This window comes from Toxorhynchites rutilus, chromosome 3 (assembly GCF_029784135.1).
Source record: "Toxorhynchites rutilus septentrionalis strain SRP chromosome 3, ASM2978413v1, whole genome shotgun sequence".
Taxonomy (NCBI): domain Eukaryota; kingdom Metazoa; phylum Arthropoda; class Insecta; order Diptera; family Culicidae; genus Toxorhynchites; species Toxorhynchites rutilus.
This window is the reverse complement of record NC_073746.1, coordinates 194031497-194058599: the sequence shown is the minus strand read 5'-3', so window position 1 is coordinate 194058599 and position 27103 is coordinate 194031497. Positions and strand designations below refer to the sequence as shown.

The following is a 27103-nucleotide window of genomic DNA, read 5'->3' as shown; positions in this document are numbered from 1 at the left end:
GAGAGTTCATTCCTCTCTAGTTTGCCTTCCAAATTGCCATCGTAAACCACACCTTCTCTCGATTCAATCACACACAAAAAGCATACTTAAGCGATATTCTGGTGGTGAGACACATTCATTTTTCGTGAGGACATCGACAAGACAACATCGTTGCCTAACGTGCTGGAGGAGGTGGACGGCGAAGGATCGACACATACACGCGCAGAACTCTTTCCGTTAGGATGCCATTCAGCATCGAGAAAGTTCCGGAAAGATCTAATCATTGCTGGAAAATAATCTGCCAGTTCCTTTGGGAATTTTCAAAATATATTCATGTGAAAGAGTTTAATTGAATGTTTTCTATTCATGTAACACTGTGACCAAATATGTTTCAATCAAGTGCTATTAACAGGTGGTTATCGAGTTGGCATTAACCACTGGTGGGCTTCCAGTAACGAGGAAAATGTGGAAATAACTAATCGTTACTGAAAATAATCTGCCAGTTCCTTTGGGTATTTTCAAAATATATTCATGTGAAAGAATTTAATTGAATGTTTTCTATCCATGTAACACTGTGACCAAATACATTTGGTTTTGTGGTTTTTCAATCAATCGCAATTAACAGGATAGCTTCAGAAGATTATTCTTCCCCATCAGTAGGATATTTTCGTATCCAATATTGTATGCGCCCGCAATCGATTATTGCTCAGTCGCCGAAAGTTCTGAGCTCAGAGAGTTCATTCCCCTCTAGTTTGCCTTCCAAATTGCCATCGTAAACCACACCTTCTCTCGATTCAATCACACACAAAAAGCATACTTAAGCGATATTCTGGTGGTGAGACACATTCATTTTTCGTGAGGACATCGACAAGACAACATCGTTGCCTAACGTGCTGGAGGAGGTGGACGGCGAAGGATCGACGCATACACGCGCAGAACTCTTTCCGTTAGGATGCCATTCAGCATCGAGAAAGTTCCGGAAAGATCTAATCATTGCTGGAAAATAATCTGCCAGTTCCTTTGGGAATTTTCAAAATATATTCATGTGAAAGAGTTTAATTGAATGTTTTCTATCCATGTAACACTGTGACCAAATATATTTCAATCAAGTGCTATTAACAGGTGGTTATCGAGTTGGCATTAACCACTGGTGGGCTTCCAGTATCGAGGAAAATGTGGAAATATCTAATCGTTACTGAAAATAATCTGCCAGTTCCTTTGGGAATTTTCAAAATATATTCATGTGAAAGAGTTTAATTGAATGTTTTCTATCCATGTAACACTGTGACCAAATACATTTGGTTTTGTGGTTTTTCAATCAATCGCAATTAACAGGATAGCTGCAGAAGATTATTCTTCCCCATCAGTAGGATATTTCCGTATCCAATATTGTATGCGCCCGCAATCGATTATTGCTCAGTCGCCGAAAGTTCTTTCTTTCTTTCTTTGTTTTTAAGAGGCTTTAAACTTTGCAGTTCATTCGCCTCTACCCCAGTGAAGAGCCACAATAAAACCAGCCCAGAGGGGACTGGCGAAAGGGAAACCAAAAAAATCACTCATCAGATCTGTCCGCTCGACTCTCGGTTAAAGAAGAAGGTAGGAAGGGATCCTATGCTTCATAAGATATTTAATATATGCTGTAAAGAAAAGTAAATATTTACTGATCCGAGGACCAAAGCAGTAACGAAGCACAAGTGACCCAGTGAAAGGCGTGTTCCAAAAACAAAATTCATTCAGAATGAATTCAGATTCAACTTCAAACAAATGATCTCTAAATCAACGATAGTCCTACGTCACCCTTGCGGTTATACCATAGATATAACCCACTTCCTGTTTTTTGGAAGGTTTAATTGCCCTGATAAGCGCCGTGTTTTATGGGATGGTTCCAATTTAGAAAACTTAGTACTCGTGGTTTTGAAAAAAAACATTTCGAACGCCCTCGATGCCGCCTTGTTCTGGCTTTGCCACCAAAGCAGTTTGTATAAAGAACAAACTTTTTTCTTCCGCTACCTGCTGCCGTTTTGCGATTGCGTTTGCCACTCGCCACTCGCTGCAACTGCCTGTTGTTGTCTTGATGTCCACCGAACCGAATGTGTTCTGTTCTGAATGCGGGTTTTCTCATCGTCGCAAGCAGCTTTGCCAGCCAACTCGATCACTTCGGCGACCGAAACTATATAACGCCGGCTAGGTGGACTGGTGCACTGATACTAACGCGTTCGGCCTAGCTACCCTTGCGGAGCAATTGAAGGATACACCTACGGAAAACTGCAGACCAACACGGTTCGAACGGGATTTTGCCTTTCCCTTCACTTTTCCTCCTTTGCCATGTCCAGACATGGCTGCTTGTGTTGGTTTGTTGATGTGTTGTGATGCGAAACGATGTGGTGTACGGTTTGGATGAGAATGATCGTTACGGCAGCGGAGCGGGGATTTTTAAGCTGACTGGCTGGCTCTAGAATTACACATGTGTGAGACTGCGACCAATGTTTCGTTCATTTTTGACGTAGGACTACGTCTTTCATTTCTATACCGGGGTGTAAAATCAATGTTTCGAAAATGAAAGCGTTACGCCGGAGACCGAGATTTTGAGCGTTAATAGCTCCTAAACAACTGAACGAAATGGTATGATAAACACTTCATTCGAAAGATAAAATGTCTACGCGTTATATACTTGTTACTTTTTGATCCAAAAACTTGTTTCAATAGTCTTAAAATTGCTTTCAAAACAGGCTATTGAAATCATCAATCGGTATATAAGCGAGCGGCGCTCGGAAATCCACTCAGTTCTAATTGAACAGCGATTGGAGCATGTTGTCGCTGTTGCGGTGAAGCTCTTTATTTATCATGAAAGCGCGGATGAACGGTGTCACCAAGAGCCTGTTTGTGCACCCTAGGCCAGAAGGGAATCTATCAGGAGGAGAGTGATGCCACAAACGGTTCCCTGGGAAGACATCGCTACACACACATACACGCGCGGCTATTAACAGGTGGTTATCGAGTTGGCATTAACCACTGGTGGGCTTCCAGTATCGAGGAAAATGTGGAAATATCTAATCGTTACTGAAAATAATCTGCCAGTTCCTCTGGGAATTTTCAAAATATATTCATGTGAAAGAGTTTAATTGAATGTTTTCTATCCATGTTACACTGTGACCAAATATGTTTCAATCAAGTGCTATTAACAGGTGGTTATCGAGTTGGCATTAACCACTGGTGGGCTTCCAGTATCGAGGAAAATGTGGAAATATCTAATCGTTACTGAAAATAATCTGCCAGTTCCTTTGGGAATTTTCAAAATATATTCATGTGAAAGAGTTTAATTGAATGTTTTCTATCCATGTAACACTGTGACCAAATACATTTGGTTTTGTGGTTTTTCAATCAATCGCAATTAACAGGATAGCTTCAGAAGATTATTCTTCCCCATCAGTAGGATATTTCCGTATCCAATATTGTATGCGCCCGCAATCGATTATTGCTCAGTCGCCGAAAGTTCCGAGCTCAGAGAGTTCATTCCCCTCTAGTTTTCCTTCCAAATTGCCATCGTAAACCACACCTTCTCTCGATTCAATCACACACAAAAAGCATACTTAAGCGATATTCTGGTGGTGAGACACATTCATTTTTCGTGAGGACATCGACAAGACAACATCGTTTCCTAACGTGCTGGAGGAGGTGGACGGCGAAGGATCGACACATACACGCGCAGAACTCTTTCCGTTAGGATGCCATTCAGCATCGAGAAAGTTCCGGAAAGATCTAATCATTGCTGGAAAATAATCTGCCAGTTCCTTTGGAAATTTTCAAAATATATTCATGTGAAAGAGTTTAATTGAATGTTTTCTATCCATGTAACACTGTGATCAAATATGTTTTAATCAAGTGCTTTTAACAGGTGGTTATCGAGTTGGCATTAACCACTGGTGGGCTTCCAGTATCGAGGAAAATGTGGAAATAACTAATCGTTACTGAAAATAATCTGCCAGTTCCTTTGGGAATTTTCAAAATATATTCATGTGAAAGAGTTTAATTGAATGTTTTCTATCCATGTTACACTGTGACCAAATATGTTTCAATCAAGTGCTTTGCAGCACTTGCAGCACAGCAACAGGTGGTTATCGAGTTGGCATTAACCACTGGTGGGCTTCCAGTATCGAGGAAAATGTGGAAATATCTAATCGTTACTGAAAATAATCTGCCAGTTCCTTTGGGAATTTTCAAAATATATTCATGTGAAAGAGTTTAATTGAATGTTTTCTATCCATGTAACACTGTGACCACATACATTTGGTTTTGTGGTTTTTCAATCAATCGCAATTAACAAGGATAGCTTCAGAAGATTATTCTTCCCCATCAGTAGGATATTTCCGTATCCAATATTGTATGCGCCCGCAATCGATTATTGCTCATTCGCCGAAAGTTCCGAGCTCAGAGAGTTCATTCCCCTCTAGTTTGCCTTCCAAATTGCCATCGTAAACCACACCTTCTCTCGATTCAATCACACACAAAAAGCATACTTAAGCGATATTCTGGTGGTGAGACACATTCATTTTTCGTGAGGACATCGACAAGACAACATCGTTGCCTAACGTGCTGGAGGAGTTGGACGGCGAAGGATCGACACATACACGCGCAGAACTCTTTCCGTTAGGATGCCATTCAGCATCGAGAAAGTTCCGGAAAGATCTAATCATTGCTGGAAAATAATCTGCCAGTTCCTTTGGGAATTTTCAAAATATATTCATGTGAAAGAGTTTAATTGAATGTTTTCTATCCATGTAACACTGTGACCAAATATATTTCAATCAAGTGCTATTAACAGGTGGTTATCGAGTTGGCATTAATCACTGGTGGGCTTCCAGTATCGAGGAAAATGTGGAAATATCTAATCGTTACTGAAAATAATCTGCCAGTTCCTTTGGGAATTTTCAAAATATATTCATGTGAAAGAGTTTAATTGAATGTTTTCTATCCATGTAACACTGTGACCAAATATGTTTCAATCAAGTGCTATTAACAGGTGGTTATCGAGTTGGCATTAACCACTGGTGGGCTTCCAGTATCGAGGAAAATGTGGAAATAACTAATCGTTACTGAAAATAATCTGCCAGTTCCTCTGGGAATTTTCAAAATATATTCATGTGAAAGAGTTTAATTGAATGTTTTCTATCCATGTAACACTGTGACCAAATATGTTTCAATCAAGTGCTATTAACAGGTGGTTATCGAGTTGGCATTAACCACTGGTGGGCTTCCAGTATCGAGGAAAATGTGGAAATATCTAATCGTTACTGAAAATAATCTGCCAGTTCCTTTGGGAATTTTCAAAATATATTCATGTTAAAGAGTTTATTTGAATGTTTTCTTTCCATGTAACACTGTGACCAAATACATTTGGTTTTGTGGTTTTTCAATCAATCGCAATTAACAGGATAGCTTCCGAAGATTATTCTTCCCCATCAGTAGGATATTTCCGTATCCAATATTGTATGCGCCCGCAATCGATTATTGCTCAGTCGCCGAAAGTTCCGAGCTCAGAGAGTTCATTCCCCTCTAGTTTGCCTTCCAAATTGCCATCGTAAACCACATCTTCTCTCGATTCAATCACACACAAAAAGCATACTTAAGCGATATTCTGGTGGTGAGACACATTCATTTTTCGAGAGGACATCGACAAGACAACATCGTTGCCTAACGTGCTGGAGGAGGTGGACGGCGAAGGATCGACACATACACGCGCAGGATGCCATTCAGCATCTAGAAAGTTCCGGAAAGATCTAATCATACATTCATGTGAAAGAGTTTATTTGAATGTTTTCTATCCATGTAACACTGTGACCAAAAATTTTCATCAAGTACTATTAACAGATGGTTATCGAGTTAGTATTAACCACTGGTTGGCTTCCAGTATCGAGGAAAATGTGGAAATATCTAATCGTTGCTGGAAAATAATCTGCCAGTTCCCCTTGGAATTAAAAATGACATTCAAGCGAAAGAGTTTATTTTAATGTTTTCTATCCATAAAATATCCATATAATACATTTGGGTTTGTGATTTGTCAATCAAGTACAGTTAGCAGGTTAGCTTCTGAAGATTATTCTTCAGAACAAGGTTTCGTATCCTATATTGGATGCATAAAACCTTGTGCCTCCAACGTAACGCTCTCTTTTTCGAAGTCCCCCAAATATTCATTTATTCATTCATTCAGAATGGATTTAGATTCAACTTCAAACAAATGATCTCTAAATCAACGATAGTCCTACGTCACCCTTGCGGTTATACCATAGATATAACCCACTTCCTGTTTTTTCTTTTTCTTTTCCAATCGTGCTTCATTGTATTTCGCTGCTGCTCTGGTTGCCCGTTTTGGTCGATACGATTTGAGGAGCACAAAATGAACCAATCAAAAATGGGCACATAGTGCATTTGGACAATGCTTGATATTTCACAATTATTCAATTATTAATCTCAAGAAAAATGAAATGTTATTCGTTATGATAGATGCGTAGATATATTTCCTATCAATTGATGCAAAAACATTTGCGATCTATTGAGAAATGCTCGAATTATAAGCGTTCCAAATCTTGCATATTTTCCTACTTGTTCAGTGCCTAGATTTTCATTTTACCCCCTATATCTTCCGGTTAGACGTAGTCCTACGTCAAAATGTTATGGCTGTAATATGATATTGAATGTAATGCAAAGTGTCCGTATTCAAAAACATTACTGTAAAAGAGAGTTAACTCGACTGAAAATTTTTCAGTTCGGCCTGCAAAAACGAAATTAATTGGAAGAATACAGCATAATGCATAGACGTGAGTATGAGCTTCCCCATCTCACATTCCAATAAGGTTAATGGGTTTCCAAGAGGGCGCGCCTCAATAACCTGTTTTCGAAGCTATTAAGCTATTGAAACAATTTTTCGAGTCAATAAATAGCAATCATATAACTCTTGGACACTTCATATTTTGTATGAAATGATTATCATACTGTTCCGTTGATCCGAAGCAGAATGAATCACGCTTAAAGAAGGAATAGATTTTTTCTTGGAATTTACTCAGCAAAAATAATGCCCTTTCCCAACAATTAAAAACGACAAACGGCAAACAGTTTCATCAAAGTGATTTCTTCGATATGGGGATATATTCACTACATCATGACATATATTTCATATTCTCCATTATGAAATCCATATCCATGGCACCTATCGGTATCGAATTATCATCGACACCACGATAGAATTAAGAATTAAGGTTTTCTCCTACTACCGAATGCAAAGCTTTATTCAAAGCTGATTTCGGTCTTAAATAAAGCGTTTTTGCAGCAACAGTTGTCCGGAAAGTTACCAGGAAAGGAGGAAGCCGCCGAGAAGCCCCCAACGGCCATTAAGGAAGTTGGTCCGGTCGGATTGGTCACTTTGACCGGCAGTTTTCACCCCTTGCGTGTCCCGCTGTTTGCAGCTGTCTCATCTGCATCGTTTTCCTGCCAGTGACGCGCGATTTCGGCGCAATTTCTGCTCTTCAACCATCAGCAGCACAGGAGGTGTGAAAGGAGGTCATCTTCGCTTCGTCGCTTCGAACTGCTGCGGCGATTGCCCTGCCGTCGTCGGTATCCGGTCCCTTCCCCGCTACCCCACTATCATTAGGTGGTGAATTCGGAGAAAGTTCTTCTATACGATCGGTGAGTGACAAAAATGTGTTGTCCCCCCGACGCACGTCGTATATTCTACCTTTGTATTTGATTTGACATGGCTTCCAGCAGCTCCGGCGCCGGAAGGCCAACCAATATTTATAATGGTGTTCCCACTACTCGTACCTCGCCCAGATGGGCTGACCCTTTCGGTGGCAATTTACAAATCTTACTTCTGAGAGCCACTGAAGGCAATCTTCTTCCATCAAACCCTTTTACTGTTTCCAAATCGATCCAAGGAATGATCGGTAAGGAATTTAAAGATACTAAACCACAACGCGACGATAAAAATCGCCTTCAATATGCGCTACATCTACGAGATGAAAAACTCGTTCAATTGCTTCTGGGTACAAAGTCGCTGATCGACGAAACACCCATTGAAATTATATACCATCCCACCTTGAACCAACGCAAATGCGTTGTGTCCTGTCGTGACGTAATGTTGTTAAACGAAGATGTCCTCCTAACTGAACTAGCCGACCAAAATGTGATCGGCGTCAAAAAAATTGTAAGATTTGACCCAGTCATGAAGGAAAGAGTTCCTACTTCGACCATGATCCTTACCATAAACGGAACGGTTATTCCTGAAGCAATTAACTTCGGATTCCTCCGTGCTCCTACCAGAAACTTCAACCCGAACCCGATGCAATGCTTCGGATGCTTCGCTTTTGGCCACACTTCTAAAAAGTGCTCTAAAAAAATTCAACTTTGTCGCAACTGCGGTGTAGCTCACCCTGAACTTAATACAAATACAAATGATAAAGACAAAATAAAAAATGTTATGTGCAATGCACCTGCCTCTTGTGTGAACTGCAAAGGGAACTCACGCCTCAACTAGTAGGAAGTGCTCAGCATGGATCGCAGAGGATAACATAACCAGAGTCCGATTTGACCAAGGTGTTTCATATAAGGATGCTAAGTCCATTTGTGAAAATAAAAATGGTCCTTCCTTTGCTAGTAAGCTGCAAGAAAGACTAGACAAAAATCAGAATACAGGTTGTTCTCAATGCAAGCGCAACTGCACTCAGGCTAAGCCAACTGCTTCCGTCAAAGCAGTTCCAACTCCGTCAAATAATCTACAGGAATCGGAATTCAGCACCTCCTCTTCAGATTCAGAATCTGACCCAGACATTTCAATGGAAATCGAAACAACCCCCTCCAACAAGAGGAAAAATATCAACAAAAGGTCAACCTCAGATGAATTCAAATCATCAGAAGAGGAAATTTTCCGAGAAAAAGAATCCAATAGGAAGAAGTCGAAGAACCAAAAATACAACTCTACCCAACCATCCACTTCCCCCCAACAATCCACTTCATCCCAACCAACCACCGCATCCCTAACTAAAACCTCCAACCAATTCAACCATTCAAACAAACCCACCCAACTCTCCAACAAACCAATTGCCAACGTTTGCAAAAATGACCCTTGACTAAAGAACAAATCCGGCAAATCTACCCATTCCTAATCTCATACCCTTCTGCCATCTTCGAACCCCTACTTACTTACCTCAGCCCACTTACCTTCTACTCATTTTTAAAATTCACTCTTCTAGCTAGTCACAGCAACCCTTCGTCCTGTAACCAAGCACCCAACCGAAAACTTGCTATTCAATGGAACTTGCGTGGGCTATCCACTTCCATTGACGAAATTAAGCTAATGTTAGCTGAGGAACAACATCTCCCACTAACACTGGCTTTTCAAGAAGCTAAAAAAACACAATGTATCGCTCTTAGAGCGGTCGTTTAAAGGCAAATTTTCATGGTATTTCAAGGAAGGGCTATCCTCGGGGCTTTGTGGAGCCTGCCTCGCTGTCCTGAGTGACCTTCCTCATACCGTCATCCCCATAGCATCATCATTACAAATATGTGCGATACAACTGAAGGGACCTCTACAGGTAACCCTTGCTTCCATTTATATACCCCCATCGCACAGTAATGACATTGAAACGCAACTTACAGATGCCATCAAACAGTTACCGCACCCATTCGTCCTGATGGGTGACTTTAACGCCTCCCACTCTTCATGGGGAGGAAAAAAATGTGACAAAAGAGGTAAAACAATAACAATAAGCTTACTTTCTGAACATGAAAGCTGCCATGTGGAAGAATTTACCCACGCCATTCTTTTAGCGGCTGAACGAAATATCCATCGTACCAGTGGGAAACCCGGCCGGAAGGCTGTCCCATGGTGGAACAATGAAGTTGCACAGGCCATCAAAAGGAGAAGAAAATCCCTCCGTATCCTACGACGCCTTCCTGATGGAAGCGCTTGCAAAAGGATTGCCCTAACAAACTTCCAAACGGCTAGAGCTCTAGCCAGGAAGGTAATAACCGAAGCCAAGAAAAACAGTTGGATGGAATTTCTTGACGGCATCAACCCTAATGCTTCTAAATCTGAACTTTGGAACAAGGTCAACGCACTTAGTGGCAAGAAAGCTTCAAACTGCTATTCCCTCGAGATTAATGGCACCATCCCGAAGATCCAAGCATCATAGCCGACCATCTAGCTGACCACTTTGCCACTATTTCAGCCACCTTCAACTACACTAACGACTTCAAGGCTATTAAGGCGGAGACGGAACTTTCCCTTCTGCTTCGGGACAGTCCCAAAAATACAACGATAAGTTCTCTTTAGACGAGTTGTTATGGGCAATAAAAATATCCAAAAGCAAATCAGCTGGCCCAGATGAAATCGAATATCCGAGGATCAAGCATCTACCTCTTCATGCAAAAACTTTACTCCTTCAGATATACAACGAATGTTGGGCTAACAGTCCCAGATGCATGTAAAGGGGGCTTGGTAATACCTATCCCAAAAGTAAAGGAGAGTAAACGGGCCGCGAATAACTTCCATCCCATAACCCTCTTCAGCTGCTTGGGGAAAGTCTTCGAAAGAATGATCAATCGAAGACTTAGGACGGCCCTTGAAGAATGCCAACTATTAGACCCCAGACAGCATGGTTTCCGCCAAGGTATAGGTACTGGCACCTACTTCTGTCAATTCGATCAGTTCTTCCAAGAAACTATCGAAAAGGACCACCACAGCGAAATTGTTTCACTCCACCTAGCCAAAGCTTACCACATGGCGCCATAACATTATCGATCAACTCCACCAATGGGGTTTTGAAGGCTCCCTCTTCAACATTGTTCGCTGTTTCCTCACCAATCGAAGCTTTCAAGTCTACTTCGGAGGAGCACTATCGGATAACCGTTGCCTAGAAAACGGAATACCACAAGGATCGGTTCTATCAGTTTCCCTCTTCCTCGTCGCTATGCAGTCGTTTCTCGAGGTTATCCCTCAAAACATCGAGGTACTGGCCTATGCAGACGATCTACTGCTGATGACCAGAAACCCTTTCCCAGAAATGGCCGGCAGCAGACTGTCGGAAGGAATCTCGGCTGTTAGCAACTGGGCAAATTCCATTGGGTTTAAGTACTCGGCAGAGAAGTCTAATATTATGCACTGCTACAAATGTAAAGGTCATAAGAAAAACCTTAGAACATGTCTAATCAATGGCAGGCCTATTAAAAGAGTCAGCTCAGCCCGAATTCTCGGAGTGCTAGTTGACAGTAAACTATATTTCGGACAACACCTCAGAAATACTAAAGCTAGTATGAAGTGCCGCCTGCTGCTGGTGAAAGCTTTAAGTGGCCGATGCCACTTGAGTTCTCGTAAAACCATCTGCAACATAGGAAAAAGCATTATCTTCTCTAAAATTCGGTACGGCATCGAACTTTTCAGCCGTGCCTCTTGGGTTCACTTGAAATACATAAAGCCTGTCTACCATAGTGTGATTAGACATGCATCAGGACCTCTTCAGACCAGCCCAATAAACGCTCTGCTTGTGGAGGCTGGCGAAGTTCCTTTCGAACACTTCCTCACAAATATCCTAGCCACTAAAACCATCCGGACTTCCGAGAAATACCCGGATCTTCTATCCATTCATACCAGAGCCAACATTTGGCTGCAAGATATTGGCCAAGTCACCCTCCCGAATATTAAGCAGAGTTGGTCAACGCCCATGGCACGCACATCCACCAAAGATAGACTGGTCAATCAAAAATGCTGTTGGTGCTGGGGAAGCCAGCAGCATTGTAACGGCCTGTTTTAATAACCACGTCCATAACAAATATCACACCTACCACAGAATCTTCACAGATGGGTCTTTTGATGGCAACCTAGCAGGGTTTGAAGTTTTTGCTAATAACACGGAGCTAAAATTCCAACTGCCTTCCATTTGTTCGATATACTCCGCCGAAATTGCCGCTCTCCTTGTCGCACCATCACTCTGTGATAACGACAGTAAAGTGGTGATCTTCTCTGATTCCTATAGTGCATTACGTGTACTACAAAGTGTCGATAGTAAACACCCTTGGATGCAAAGCATTGAGGAAAAAATTACAGGGAAGAACATCACTTTCTGCTGGGTCCCAGGGCACTGCGGAATCCAGGGTAATGAACAGGCTGATCTTCTCGCCAAGGAAAGTAGGCTCTCCGAACTATGGTCAACCCCCCCACCCCCCAGCAACAGACACCATCAGATGGATCCGTCAATCCCTCAGATTGAGCTGGGAGAACAGTTGGTATTTTTCCCGTGACCTCTTCTTAAGAAGGATCAAGAATACTACCCTTCCCTGGAAGGATAGTATTCTCCGATCTACTCTAGTATGTCTAACACGTTTACGTATTGGGCATACATTTTTAACACACAAATTTATCATGCTTGGATTGGAACCACCACTATGTGAGTCGTGCAATGTAAGACTCACGGTGGAACATATATTAATTACATGCCCTAAATTTAATGCTTCAAGAATCAAGTTTCAGGGTGCAGACACCATAAGGACAGCACTAGCGGACGACGTCGTTGTGGAAAAAAGGACCATCGATTTCCTTAAGGATACAGGTTTATTTGACCAGATCTAATTTTTTAATTACCACATTTACCTATACTGATAAAATTTCGTTCGTCTTCTCTTCTACTTTCAGCAAAAGATGAGCAGGTTTTTACGCCCTTTTTAGAAGCGAGCTCTTCAAGCACACTAAAAGGGGCTTTTTCCCTGCTCCTATTGTTTGGTTTTATTTTTTGGCCCCAGAGCCGTATAGGGTGCGGCGGTACGACATACATCCATGGCGGTGACTAGATCGAACGAGAACGATAAATTGTGCAGTAGTTCTTCAGTTAAATTTCCCGCCCTCAAGGGCAAGAGACGAATTTCTCAGAAATTCTCAGAGTTTAAAGTCTCTTTAATTCAATACCTGCCTACCTGCCTGCTTCCGTTCATTTCTTACTCTACTCTCGCACCGTGCGGACTCGTTTGTTTGGGACCAAGCAGACAGCTCGTTAGTCTTTCGGTGGTAAGGCACCACGAAAGCAGCTCGGATGAGCACACCAGCCGCAGGATAGGTGAAGAAACCACATCGCTATCGACCGGGAACTTTGCGTGAAATTCGTCGCTATCAGAAGTCGACCAATTGCTGATCCGCAAGCTACCTTTGCAGCATTTGATTCGTGGAATTGCTCAGGACTTCAAAACCGACTTGCGCTTCCAAAGTTCCGCGGTTACGACGCTGCAGAAGGCCTTTTCGAAGATACCAATTTGTGTGCTATCCATGCAAAACGCATCACATCATGGACATTCAGCTGGCCCGTCGAATCCAAGGAGAGTGTGCTATATTAGTTTAGCATATAATCAACGGCCCTTTTCAGGGCTCCAAATTTGATGGATTAGAGTTCAGAAAAGTTTTTTGCAGGCCAAACTGAAAGGAGCATTTTCTTTTGGATGCCATTCAGCATCGAGAAAATTCTAGAAAGATCTAATCGTTACTGGAAAAATATCTGCCAGTTCCCCTGGTAATTGAAAAATACATTCATGCGAAAGAGTTTATTTTAATGTTTTCTAACCATATAACACAGCGACCAAAGATTTGATGATTTTATAATTTTTCAATCAAGTGTAATTAGCTGGAAAGCTTCTGAAGATTATTCTTCCCCATCAGTAGGATATTTTCGTATCCGATATTGTATATACGCGCAACGGAAAATGTTTCGTATCGCGAAAATTATAGAATTTTCAATCGATTATTGCTCTGTCGCCGAAATTTTCATACTCAGAGAGTTCATTCTCCTCTAGTTCGCCTTCCAAATTGCCATCGTAAACCACACCTTCTCTCGATTCAATCACGTACGAAAACCATACTTAAGCCATATTCTGGTGGTGAAACGCATTCATTTTTCGTGAGGACATCGACAAGACAACATCGTTACTGAACGAGCTGAACGGCGAGCGATCGAGGGATTCATTACCTGGCCTGATCTGACCTGAAATGCAATCAGTTTGTTTTAACTGTGAGGGAGCGCAGAAAAGCCGATCGATCAGAAGGAAAAGAGAAGGTGACCAAGGGAGTATCATCATCGAAAAACGGTTCCCTGGGAAGACATCGAAGCAGCCGCCATACACACACAAACACGCGCGGGATTTTTTTTCGTTTGGATGTCACTCAGCATCGAGAAAATTCCGGAAAGATCCAATCGTTGCTGAAAAATAGTCTGCCAGGTAATTGAAAAATACATTCATGCGAGTTTGTTTTAATGTTTTCTATCTATATAATAATGCGACCACATACATTTGGTTTTGTGATTTGTCAATCAAGTGCAGTTAGCAGGAAAGCTTCTGAAGATTATTCTTCAGAACAAGATTTTTTGTATCCAATATTGCATGTGTATAAAACCTTGAGCTTCCAACGTAACGCTCTCGTTTTCGAAGTCCCCCAAATATTCATTTATTCATTCATTCAGAATGGATTTAGATTCAACTTCAAACAAATGATCTCTAAATCAACGATAGTCCTACGTCACCCTTGCGGTTATACCATAGATATAACCCACTTCCTGTTTTTTTCTATTCCCCAAGATCAGATGCGTGTTGAAAAGTATCCGATTTCAGTCCGTAGAAGAGGCGAAGGAAAAAGCGATGCGGTTTTTGAACGTCATCACAAAAGAAGAGTTTCAGCACTGCTTCGAACAATGGAAAAAGTCACAGGAGGGTTGTATCTGAGACACGACCGCATAGTTGACGTAGGATTCCGTTAGGCTATCTGCTCATTTTGGATATATTTGAAGAATTAAACTCATTGATAATGATTTTTGGTGGCCCTGAAAAGGGCCGTTTGGTTTGGTTGTTGGAAATTGTTTGTTCGCTCCACCAGTGTTTACCGAGTGATGATGACAGAAGGGTGGTAAACAGTCGTTGGATGGTGCGTATCATATAGATAGATAGATGCCGAAGTGGAATGAGATATGATGAAAACCGCCCTCTGTGACTCTTGACAAAATGCCTACTGTGTTATGTGTGGATGAAATAAAGAAAAAAAAACTCGTCAATGTAATATAAATGCCATACAATGTAATATAAGATCATCAATACCAAACACAATTATCAATTTTTCTCATCAGTAAAAACATGTTACTTCAATATAGAGAAAACATATTTGAAATGGGAAAGATAATTTTTACTTTCTGAGTGTTTATGCAACCCAATGCGAATTTTAATTGGACTAACAACACCTAATACTATGTGTATGGCATATGGGAAATCACTTTTTCGAAGATTTCTTCACTTTTCCAACTTTTCTCGCCGTATGAACTTTCCTTGGGTGAAAATGAATACAACAAAACAGACAGCTTGACCCAAAAGACAAGTTCTGGAGCTGGAACACACCTTAGTTTCTATTTATGGAAATTGAAGTAAATCGTTTCATATATCAAGTCATTTTTAACACAAATGCTACCATGTACAATTTTACACTTACACTTGTGCTAAATTTTTTACAATACACGATCGGCCATTGATATGAAATTTCACGAAGTAACCAACATTAAAGTTTCAAATTTAAATTTTATTTCCTAGAATTAATCGGGTCACTTACCTCACTTGCAATATAAAAATGCTCCCAACTTGCATATATTTGCAATGCCGATTTCCCCCGGGCACCTTGGTTTAGATGTCTCTGTTAGGGAACACATTTCGGTGGAAACAAATACTCCCCAGCTTTCATGTATTTGCAATGCCGGTTTCCCCCAGGCAGCTTGGTTTTGATGTCTCTGTTAGGAAACATAATTCGGTGGTAACAAAAGATACCCTACTTTCATGTACTTGCAATGCTGATTCCAACCAGGCAGCTTGGTTTTGAGGTCTCTGTTAGGGAACACATTCCGGTGGGAACAAAAGCTCCCCTACTTACATGTATTTGCAATGTCGATTTCCCACAGACAGCTTGGTTTTGATGTCTCTGTTAGGGAACACATTTCGGTGGGAACAAAAGCTCGATTTGTGCTCGATTTTCGATTTTCAATTTGTACCCCAATATGTTCCTGAAAGACGTAATCCTACGTCAAAACGTATGGAAAGGTATGTGAGGAGCCAAGGAGAGTATATTGAAGGGGAGCTTGTCGTTGTACCGTAACTATTAAAATATAACCCTTTTCCGTAATCAGTCTTGTTATTTAATAGCCATACCTCGTACTTTTACATACCCCCGGGTACACATGTATCGCTTTGGCTCGGTTATTCAAGACTGCATTGGAAGATATCATGTCACCAGCTCACTGAACTTCTGCGCGTTTGATGATGAGGCAAAATGTTGATAACTATTTGCTGCGATAACGTTTTCCCAATACAGATTGGAATTCGCTTGCAATTGATTTCGTTTCATTCATTCACTAATTTAATCAATACACACAAAAGATAGCTCTGCGACATATTACCCAATAAGGAACATCCGGGGTGCGATTATTACTAATTGAAGAAACACCATTGATTACTAAGCCAACGGTAGCCCTACGTCAACCTTGCGGTTATATCATAGGTATAACCCATATTTGATTATAGAGACTTTAAACATTTTTAGTTCATTCGGCCCTTGAAAAACTTTACTCTACACCTCCACCCTCATTGCCTTGAGAAAGGCACTCGATCCCCCGTTGTTCAGCTCGTCCAGCAACGATGTTGTCAAGTCGGCGTCCACACAAAGAATGAATGATCAATTGTTCGATTGTTAGTTTCATGACATATATAAGCTTGGGGAAAAAGAAATGTCGTATTTCTGATCGAAATTTGACGCTTTATTTAACATACTTAAAATTATCCAATTTAAGTTAAATATGCGCCGTTTTGTTCGCAAACTTATCGCCATTTAGAAGGCAACTTCATTATCCCTCCCTTATAAAACACCGCCTACTTATTTGAAAAAAACTCATACAGCCAGTTTTCGCAAGCATCTTTTGAGGCCAACTTAGTATCACCAAGAGCGTTTTGCATGGACCGGAAGAGATGATAATCACTTGGAGCCAGGTCCGGACTATACGGTGGGTGCAATAGGACAACCCATCCGAGCTCCCGTAGCTTCTGGCGGGTCATCAAAGATGTGTGAGGCCGAGTGTTGTCCTGGTGGAAAACAAGACCATTCCTATTGATCATTTCTGGCCGCTTCTGGTCAATCGCCTGCTTCAAACGGTCAAGCTGCTAACAGTAGAGAACCGAGTTGAGGGTCTGGCCATAGTGGAGCAGTTCATAGTGGATGATTCCCTTCCAATCCCACCAAACACACAGCAAAACCTTCCTGGTCGTCAATCCGGGCTTGGCGATGGTTTGGGTCGGCTCAGCGCGCTTCGACCACGACTTTTGACGTAGGACTACGTCTAACCGGAAGATATAGGGGTGAAATGGAAATCTAGGCACTGAACAAGTAGGAAAAAATGCAAGATTTGGAACGCTTATAACTCGAGCATTTCTCAATAGATCGCAAAGGTTTTTGCATCAATTAATAGGAAATATATCTACGCATCTATCATAACGAATAACATTGCATTTTTCTTGAGATAAATAATTGAATAATTGTCAAATATCAAGCATTGTCAAAGTGCACTATGTGCCCATTTTTGATTGGTCCATTTTGTGCTCCTCATATTGTACCGACCAAAACGGGCAACCAGAGCAGCAGCGAAATAGAATGAAGCACGATTGGAAAGGAAAAAGAAAAAATGAACGAAACATTGGTCGCAGTCTCACACATGCGTAATTCTCGAGCCAGCCAGTCACCTTTAAAATCCCCGCTCCGCTGCCGTAACGATCATTCTTTGTGTGGACACCGACTGGACAACATCGTTGCTGGACGAGCTGGACGGCGAGGGATCGAGTGCCTTTCTCAAGGCAAGAGGGCGGAGGTGGTAGCGCTGGAGTAGAGTAGAGTAGAGTTTTCAAAGGGCCTTTCTCAAGGCTAGAGACGAATGAACTGCAAAAGTTTAAAGTCTCTATAATACAATACCTTCCTTCCTTCCGTAACGATCATTCTCATTCAATCCATACATCACATCGGTTCGCATCACAACACATCAACAAACCAACCCAAGCAGCCATGTCTGGACATGGCAAGGGTAGCTAGGCCGAGCGCGTTAGTACCAGTGCACCAGTCCACCTAGCCGGCGAAGCTGAAGGTCATTGTGGAGGGTTTATTTCCGATGCATGATCCTACGATATGGCCACCGACACCGTACGCCGAAATAGCTACCGAACGTTCTCAAGTTTCCAGTGAAGAACTGGTAGCAGTGGCGAAGAGACTGCAGGTAAACAAAGCGCCCGGCCCCGACGGAATCCCCAACGCGGCCTTGAAAACGGCGATTCAGGCGTTCCCGGACATTTTCAGGATAGTGCTACAGAAATGCTTGGATGATGGTCACTTTCCTAAGAAATGGAAGATCCAAAAGTTAGTGTTGCTGCCAAAACCAGGAAAGCCCCCGGGGGTACCAACATCCTATAGGCCTATATGCCTGCTGGATACTCTTGGGAAACTCTTGGAAAGGATTATCCTCAACAGACTGACGAAATGTACGGAGAGTGACCATGGTCTGTCAAAGATGCAGTTTGGATTCCGGAAAGGTAGGTCCACCGTTGATGCTATCCGGACAGTGGTTGAAAAGGCAGAGAAGGCGTCACAGCAAAAGCGGAGGGGCGACCGACATTGTGCTATAGTAACGATCGACGTGAGGAATGCTTTCAACAGCGCTAGCTGGGAAGCCATTGCCGAGTCCCTACACCGTATGAAGGTTCCTGGGTACCTGTGCAGAATTCTAGGAAGCTACTTCCAGAACCGCGTCCTAGTCTACGAGACGAGCACGGGGCAGACAACGTTGAATATAACGGCCGGAGTACCACAAGGCTCTATCCTGGGCCCAACGCTCTGGAACGTAATGTATAACGGAGTACTGAATCTGAAGCTTCCCAAAGGCGTGGAGATCGTGGGCTTCGCGGATGATATCGCTCTCACAGTGGCAGGCGAGACACTCGAAGAGGTGAAGATGCTTGCAATCGAGTCCATCGTCTCAGTAGAGAACTGGATGCAAGCAGCGAAACTGCAGATTGCTCATAATAAAACGGAAGTATTGTTGGTGAGTAACTGCAAAGCCGTGCAGCGAGCGGAAATCACAGTCGGGGAACACGTGATAACTTCTAAGCGTAGGTTGAAATACTTGGGAGTTATGATCGACGACCGGCTGAATTTCAACAACCACGTCGACTACGTCTGCGAGAAAGCAGAAAAGTCCATTAGCGCGATAGCGAGAATAATGCCGAATAACGCAGGACCTTGCAGTAGCAAAAGGCGTCTCCTGGCTGCTGTATCCTCGTCCATACTGCGGTACGGAGCACCAGCCTGGTCGGCGGCTCTCGAAACCCACCGGAATCGTAGAAAACTGGACCGTACGTTTCGGCTCATGGCGATGAGAGTTGCGAGCGCGTATAGGACGATCTCGTTGGAGGCAGTCTGCGTTATCGCCGGCATGATCCCTATTGGCATCACTCTGGCGGAAGACAGAGAGTGCTACAGACGAAAGGAAATCAGGGGTATCCGGAAAACAGCGAGAGTAGAATCACTCTTGAAGTGGCAGCAGGAATGGGACACGGCGGAGAAAGGCAGGTGGACGTATGGGCTCATACCGGTACTATCGACCTGGCTGAACAGGAAGCACGGGGAGGTGAATTTTCATCTGACACAGTTCCTGTCTGGACATAGCTGCTTCAGGCAATATTTGCACCGGTTCGGGCACGCAACGCCGCCACTCTGTCCGGAGTGTGAAGATGTGGAGGAAACACCAGAACACGTGGTATTTGTGTGTCCCAGGTTCACCGCAAGACGCGAGGGGCTGCCTGCCCTTCATGCCGGGAACATAGTAGAGAAAATGTGTCGCGACGAGGGCACCTGGAACGCTGTGAACAGTGTAATCATACACATCATGTCCGAGCTACAGCGGAAGTGGAGGGCCGACCAGCGTAGTAAAAACCCCTGACCATAGAAGAGGAACAAATGCGAGGGCTGTTGCAAAGTGTAGTACCCCACGAGAGTCGTTGTGACGGAGTGCGCGTTATGTTGGAGGGCACTGCCTAATCGGCGCTCCGTTGGGAAGAGAAATCCTGCGAGGGTGGCTGTGACGGGGCGCGCGTCAAGTTGGAGGGCGCTTCCTAATCGGTTCACGTCTCGACAGGTGAGAAACCCCGCGAGGGTGACTGTGACGGGTTGCGCGTCAAGCTGGAGGGCAATTCCTAATCGGTACACGTCTCGACGGATAAGCGGAATCTGGAGAGCAGGGTCAAGAAAATGCTGGCAATGCCTGTTGGTGGATTGAGAGAGGAACATTGCGAGGGTCGTTTCGGCGGAGCGAGAGCCTAGGAGAGCATCATCAAATCGGTGGGTACCCCCACGAGAGTTGCTGTGACGGAGTGCGCGTTATGTTGGAGGGCACTGCCTAATCGGCGCTCCGTTGGGAAGAGAAATCCTGCGAGGGTGGCTGTGACGGGGCGCGCGTCAAGATGGAGGGCGCTTCCTAATCGGTTCACGTCTCGACAGGTGAGAAACCCCGCGAGGGTGACTGTGACGGGTTGCGCGTCAAGTTGGAGGGCAATTCCTAATCGGTACACGTCTCGACGGGTAAAAGGAAGCCTGTGCTGCGGATGTGCGTGGCGGAGTACAACGGAAACGTAAATGAGATGTATAGAGAAAAAGGGAAGGATCAACGCTAGTTAGCGTTGAAAACTCGTGAAGTGCATGAGCACAGCCGCCCCCTGAAGTAGTCGCCTAGATGTGGTCCCGGGGGGAATGAGGCTACGAGTAGAGGGCTTGGTTTTTGTGGGTGCGATCCCCACTCGACGTCTGGGTTATCCCTTCCCAGATAAGGCTGGAAGAGCGTTCCTCACCTCTATAAAAAAAAAAAAAAAAAAAAAAAAAAAAACCTAGCCGGCGTTATATAGTTTCGGCCGCCGAAGTGATCGAGTTAGCTGGCAAAGCTGCTCGCGACGATAAGAAAACCCGCATTCGGAACAGAACACATTCGGTTCGGTGGACATCAAGACAACAGGCAGTTGCAGCGAGTGGCGAGTGGCAAACGCAATCGCAAAACGGCATCAGGTAGCAGAAGAAAAAAGTTTGTTCTTTATACAAACTGCTTTGGTGGCAAATCCAGAACAAGCCGGCATCGAGGGCATTCGAAATGGTTTTTTTCAAAACCACGAGTACTAAGTTTTCTAAATTGGAACCATTCCATAAAACAAGGCGCTTTTCAGGGCCATTAAACCTTCCAAAAAAGAGTTTAGGAAATACAGTTCAATGCTTTCTAAAACATTATCCAAAATAATAATAAAACACAAATTGATTCTTTCATAATTTGTTTGCCAGGATATGATGAGTATGTGAATTTGGCAGTTGTTCTGAGCTTATTGATTTTCACCAATTCTTAAATTGCGCTAGAGTATAAAGCACGTGGACCCCAAAAAAATATCTTATTTTCTTTCAAACCGTAAACCCATGTGGTTGTACGGCATCGGCATCGTGGACGTAACAAAGGAGGACAAGTTAAGGGAAAGGCAAAGTCTCACTCGAACCGTGCAGATCTCCAGTTCCCTGTTGGCCGCATTCACTGATTGCTCCGCAAGGGTAACTAGGCCGAACGGATTGGTGCCGGAGCACCAGTATACCTAACAGCGATTATAGAGTTTCGGCCGTCGGAGTGCTCGAGTTGGCTTGCAAAGCTGCTCACGACAATGAGAAAACACGCATCAAGAACAGAGCAGCTTCGGTTCGGCAAGGCAACAATTAGTTTCAGTGAGTGGCAAAGTCGCATTAAATGTAATTTACTGAACAACATGTCACAAGCTGGATGGGAAGAAATTTTCCAACTGTGAAAGCTGTGGCGAGTGGCAAACGCAATAGCTAAACAGGAAGGTTTAACCGAACAAGATGGGAATATCGAGTGATAACAAAAACACAACACCAAAGGTTCTTTTCAGAACCATCAACATATTCATAAAGAGTAAACAGTAAACTAATCCATTTTTCAGGTAGATAGGTAGGTATTCACGTAGGAGAAGAAAATAAAACAATATATTTAAAATATATATTTAACAAAAGCTGTCCCCTTTGTATAGTCCTACGTCACTCCGGTTATGTCCCCGACATTACCCACCCGTCTTTTTGACGTAGGACTACGTCTTTCATTTCTATACCGGGGTGTAAAATCAAAGTTTCGAAAATGAAAGCGTTACACCGGACACCGAGATTTTGGGCGTTAATAGCTCTTAAACAACTGAACGAAATGGTATGATACACACTTCATTCGAAAGATAAAATGTCTACGCGTTATATACTTGTTACTTTTTCATCCAAAAACTTGTTTCAATAGCCTTAAAATTGCTTTCAAAACAGGCTATTGAAATCATCAATCGGTATATAAGCGAGCGCCGCTCGTAAACCCACTCAGTTATAATTGAACAGCGATTGGAGCATGTTGTCGCTGTTGTGGTGAAGCTTTTCGTTTATCATGAAGGCGCGGATGAACGGTGTCACCAAGAGCCTGTTTGTGCACCTTAGGCCAGAAGAGAATCCATCAGGAGGAGAGTGATGCCACAAACGGTTCCCCGGGAAGAGATCGGAGCAGCCGCCACACACACACACACATACACGCGCGGAACTCTTCGTTTGGGTGCCATTCAGCATCGAGAAAATTGCGGAAAGATTCAATCGTTGCTGAAAAATAATCTGCCAGTTCCCCTGGGAACTGAAAAATACATTCATGCGAAAAAGTTTATTTTAATGTTTTCTAATCATATAAGACAGCGACCAAATACATTTGGTTTTGTGATTTTTCAATCAAGTGCTATTAACAGTTGGTTATCGAGTTAGCATTAACCACTGGTGGGCTTCGAGTATCGAGGAAAATCTGGAAAGAACTAATCGTTGCTGAAAAATACTTTGCCAGTTCCCCTGGAAATTGAAAAATACATTGATGCGAAAGAGTTTATTCTAATGTTTTCTATCCATAAAGGGTGTGTCACATCAAATTGCATCACGGAAAAAGCGCGGTAGAAATTTAATTTTTAGGAATTATATCTTCAGCTTTCGCTTATAATCAGATAAGAGTGTATAGATCACGTTGGCCATGCTTCGCTGTCAATTTTTAGTAAATTTGGAAAAATGTCGTCGAACGAAAAAGAGCGTCGTGAATTAATCCTGCGCACTCATTTCGAGAATCCGTCACATCGGGACATCGGTAAGATGCTGGGAATCATCCAATCCACGGTCAGCAGAGTACTAAAACGATACTTCGAGAACCTAACCATCGACCGGAAGGTGAAGAACGGCAAAAATGGATGCTCCGTCAGTGAAACAGATCACAAGCGCGTAGTTAAGCAGTTTAGACGTGATCCGAGAAGTTCGGTCCGGGATGTCGCCAATAAGCTGAATTTGTCAAGTTCATTCGTCCAGCGGACAAAGCAGCGGGAGGGCCTGCGTACATACAAGGTTCAGAAGGCTCCTAACCGCGACGAAAGGCAAAACATGGTGGGGAAGACGCGAGCCCGGAAGCTGTACACCGAAATGCTGACGAAGCCGCATTTCCTGGTAATGGACGAGGAAACCTACGTCAAAGCGGACTTTCGTCAGCTGCCGGGCCTGTTGTTCTTCTCCGCAGAGGACAAATTCAGCGTTCCGGAGGAGATTCGCAAGCAGAAACTATCCAAGTTTACCAAAAAGTACATGGTGTGGCAAGTGATCTGCTCTTGCGGAAAGCGGAGCGCCCCCTTCGTGATGACCGGCACGGTAAACGGGCAGGTTTACCTTAAGGAGTGTCTACAGAAGCGCTTACTACCACTATTGAAGCAGCACGAGGGCCCGGCCATCTTCTGGCCGGATCTCGCTTCGTGCCACTATTCAAAGGACGTGTTGGAGTGGTACGAAGCCAACGGGGTCACCTTCGTGCCAAAGGAAATGAACCCGCCCAACGCGCCGGAGCTTCGCCCAATAGAAAAATATTGGGCGATTATGAAGCAGGCCCTCCGGAAGAACCCAAAAGTTGTCAAATCGGAGGCGGACTTCAAGAGAAAATGGATTTCTGTTCAAAAAAAACTACAACCTGACGTTGTACAGAACCTTATGGACGGGGTAAAGAGGAAGGTGCGAGCATACGGGCTATGGCTCGAAGTATGAATAAAAAGAAAATGCCAAAAGTTGTTTAATAGTTTTTATTTTACTGTCTAAAATTTTCAAAAGGATCGGTCTACTGGGCGAATTTCTACAGCGTTTTTTCCGTGATGCAATTTGATGTGACACACCCTTTACAACACTGCAACCTAATACATTTGGTTTTGTGATTTTTCAATGGAGTGCAATTAACAGGTGGTTATCGAGTTAGCATTACCCACTGGTGGTGGACTTCGGGAAGATTCCGGTAAGATACCGCTGCTGCAAAATAATTTGCCAGTTCCCCTTGACATTGAAAATAACATGCAAGCGAAAGAGTTTATTTTAATGTTTTCTGACCATATAACACTGCGACCAAATACATTTGGTTCTGTGATTTTCCAATCAAGTGTAGTTAGCAGGGAAGCTTCTGAAGATTATTCTTCCCCATCAGTAGGATATTTTCGTATCCAATATTGGATGCATAAAACCTTGTACCTCCAACGTAACGCCCTCGTTTTCGAAGTCCCCCAAATATTCATTTATCCATTCATTCAGAATGGATTCAGATTCAACAACACTAAATCAACGATAGTCCTACGTCACCATTGCGGTTATACCATAGATATTAACCCACTCCCTGTTTTTCGCTCTAGGTTGTCGTACGTGATCCAGTTTCCATCACCAGTCACCATCTTCTTCAAAAATGGGTCGAGTTCGTTCCGTTTCAGCAGTGCATCAGCAGGCGTTGATTCGGTCTAAAAGAATTTTTTTGCGTCAACTCATGTGGCACCCATACATCCAGCATTTTTTGGAATCCAATCTTCTGCAAATGGTTCCAAACAGTTTTATGGTCTATACCCAGTTCCTGGCCAATCGAGCGAGTGCTCACATGCCGGTCTACTTGGATGATTTCAACGATTTTATCGGATTCCACGACGATTGGCCTACCAGTACGAGGTGTATCTTCGACAACCACTACACCTGAACGGAATCGATCAAACCAAAGCTGCACTGTGCGAATCGTTACAGTATCGGGTCCATAAACTACAAGATTTTTTTCGGCCGCCTTCGTTGCAGTTTTACCTCGCAGGTAGTAAAAACGTAAAATATGGCGAATTTCTTGCTTGGTGGACTCCATCTTTGACGCGCTAGAACATGAGACTGAAAAGGACAATCACAACACTGTCAAAACGACACTTGTAGCACAGATTGTCGTCTTTAAATAGCCGTATAGTATGACCCGATGCGATAAGTACAACACAAGATATTTTTAAGTGTTGCCATATATTGACAATATATGACATTTCTTTTTCCCCAACACAATATTATTTTCTTCAATATAAAAAATTGCTATGGAGTGCCGGAATCGATTGACACAAAAATTTCATCAGTTCATCATGAAATGACTGAGCAGTAAACGTTTGAAATTCGACAATTTTAACGAGGTGCTCGATTTTCTATTTTCAATTTGCACCCCAATAATTCCCGAAAGACATAATCCTACGTCAAAACGTTTTCTGATTTTGCACCCTTCCTGAAAGACGTAGTTTTATGTCGAAAACTTTCTGGACAACAGTGCCAATATTTGCATGTACAATCTTTATATATAAAAGAGAATTTTTCCCACGTACGTATAACTCATCATCACGGGAGAACGGCTGATCAGATCTACTTCGTCCATATATTTTGTGAGTTTGTCTTCACCCAAATTAGAATGATAGAGTACTTTGGAAAATATTTGAGATGATTTGAAATATTCGAAAAAAATGACTATGCACATCTTTATATATAAAAGAGAGTTTTTCCCACGTACGTATAACTCATCATCACGGGAGAACGGCTGATCAGATCTACTTCATCCATATATTTTGTGAGTTTGTCTTCACCCAAATTAGAATGATAGAATACTGTGTTTGAGATGATTTGAAAAATTCGATAAAGTTGACTCTGCATATCTTCATATATAAGAAGGATATTTAAAATAGAAAGGGAAAATTCGAAAATAAAAGGTACGCATATGTATGTTTCGCTGTGAAAATCATCATTTATATCAATTTTACAGATCTGAACGAAAACATACAAACTCTCTTGAAGTATATTCGTTATTTTTACCAACCAAAATATTATCTAGAAATACATTATATGGCAGAACAACGTTTGCCGGGTCAGCTAGTTCTTTATAATAAAAACAAAAATCAAAATTTTTTGAATTACCTCCAGAATTTCGTCTCCAACTTCGAACGGCGAGGATGATGAAATGCCTTTAGGATTGATTCCGACGATAAAGCAGGCCATTTTGTTTCTATCACGATGGCCCGCCAATGACAGACCTAAACTTCCATTGCTGGTTTTTTCTATAGTATGGCAAAACACAAGACCAAGGGTTCCATATCTTTTTTTGATTTTTTCTGCAAAACGTGAATATTTTTAGTAAGACAAATTTTCATAACATTTGTAACTTTCGAACTGGCATGTACTAAGGTACTATCATTATTTAATCTATGAATCTTTGGTGACAAGGCTTACTTATGACACATCAACACACCAACACACCAATGGAATAACTTAGAAATTATAAATGTATGAGTGTAATCACTTTACTCAAACGACACACAGAATAAGAAAAAGCTACTTAATGTACTGAAGTAGCTGACTAACATTATATACGGTTATAAAAAAACATCTATCATAAATATAATATATTACTCACTTGTTGTGTAACCAAAGCAATCCTCTTCTTCAGTATCTAACGCTATTTCCTCTTTTGTCCTCTTTATGTTACCAGCAGATGCACGATCAATCTAAAAAGAAAGTTTCTGTAATCTCGTAATTCGACTGCAAATCAATCTAAAATCCATCAGAAAACAATGGGCTCTATTTTTTTTTATTTTTCATTTTTTAATTAATAATCGTATAAATCCCAATGTC

At 42.5% G+C, this 27103-nt stretch overlaps 1 protein-coding gene across 8 annotated transcripts in view; it reads right to left on the bottom strand.

Annotated features, from left to right (window-relative positions):
* Window positions 1-27103, bottom strand: part of LOC129777691 (inactivation-no-after-potential D protein) — a 362102-nt gene that overhangs the window by 96323 nt on the left and 238676 nt on the right. For all 8 annotated transcript variants that reach the window (XM_055784115.1, XM_055784119.1, XM_055784117.1 and 5 more), the window contains 2 exons: window positions 26886-26976; window positions 26390-26583 (listed from right to left, as the gene is read on the bottom strand). In XM_055784115.1, the coding sequence (XP_055640090.1) occupies window positions 26390-26583; window positions 26886-26976 (285 nt within the window). The remainder of the gene's footprint in view (window positions 1-26389; window positions 26584-26885; window positions 26977-27103) is intronic.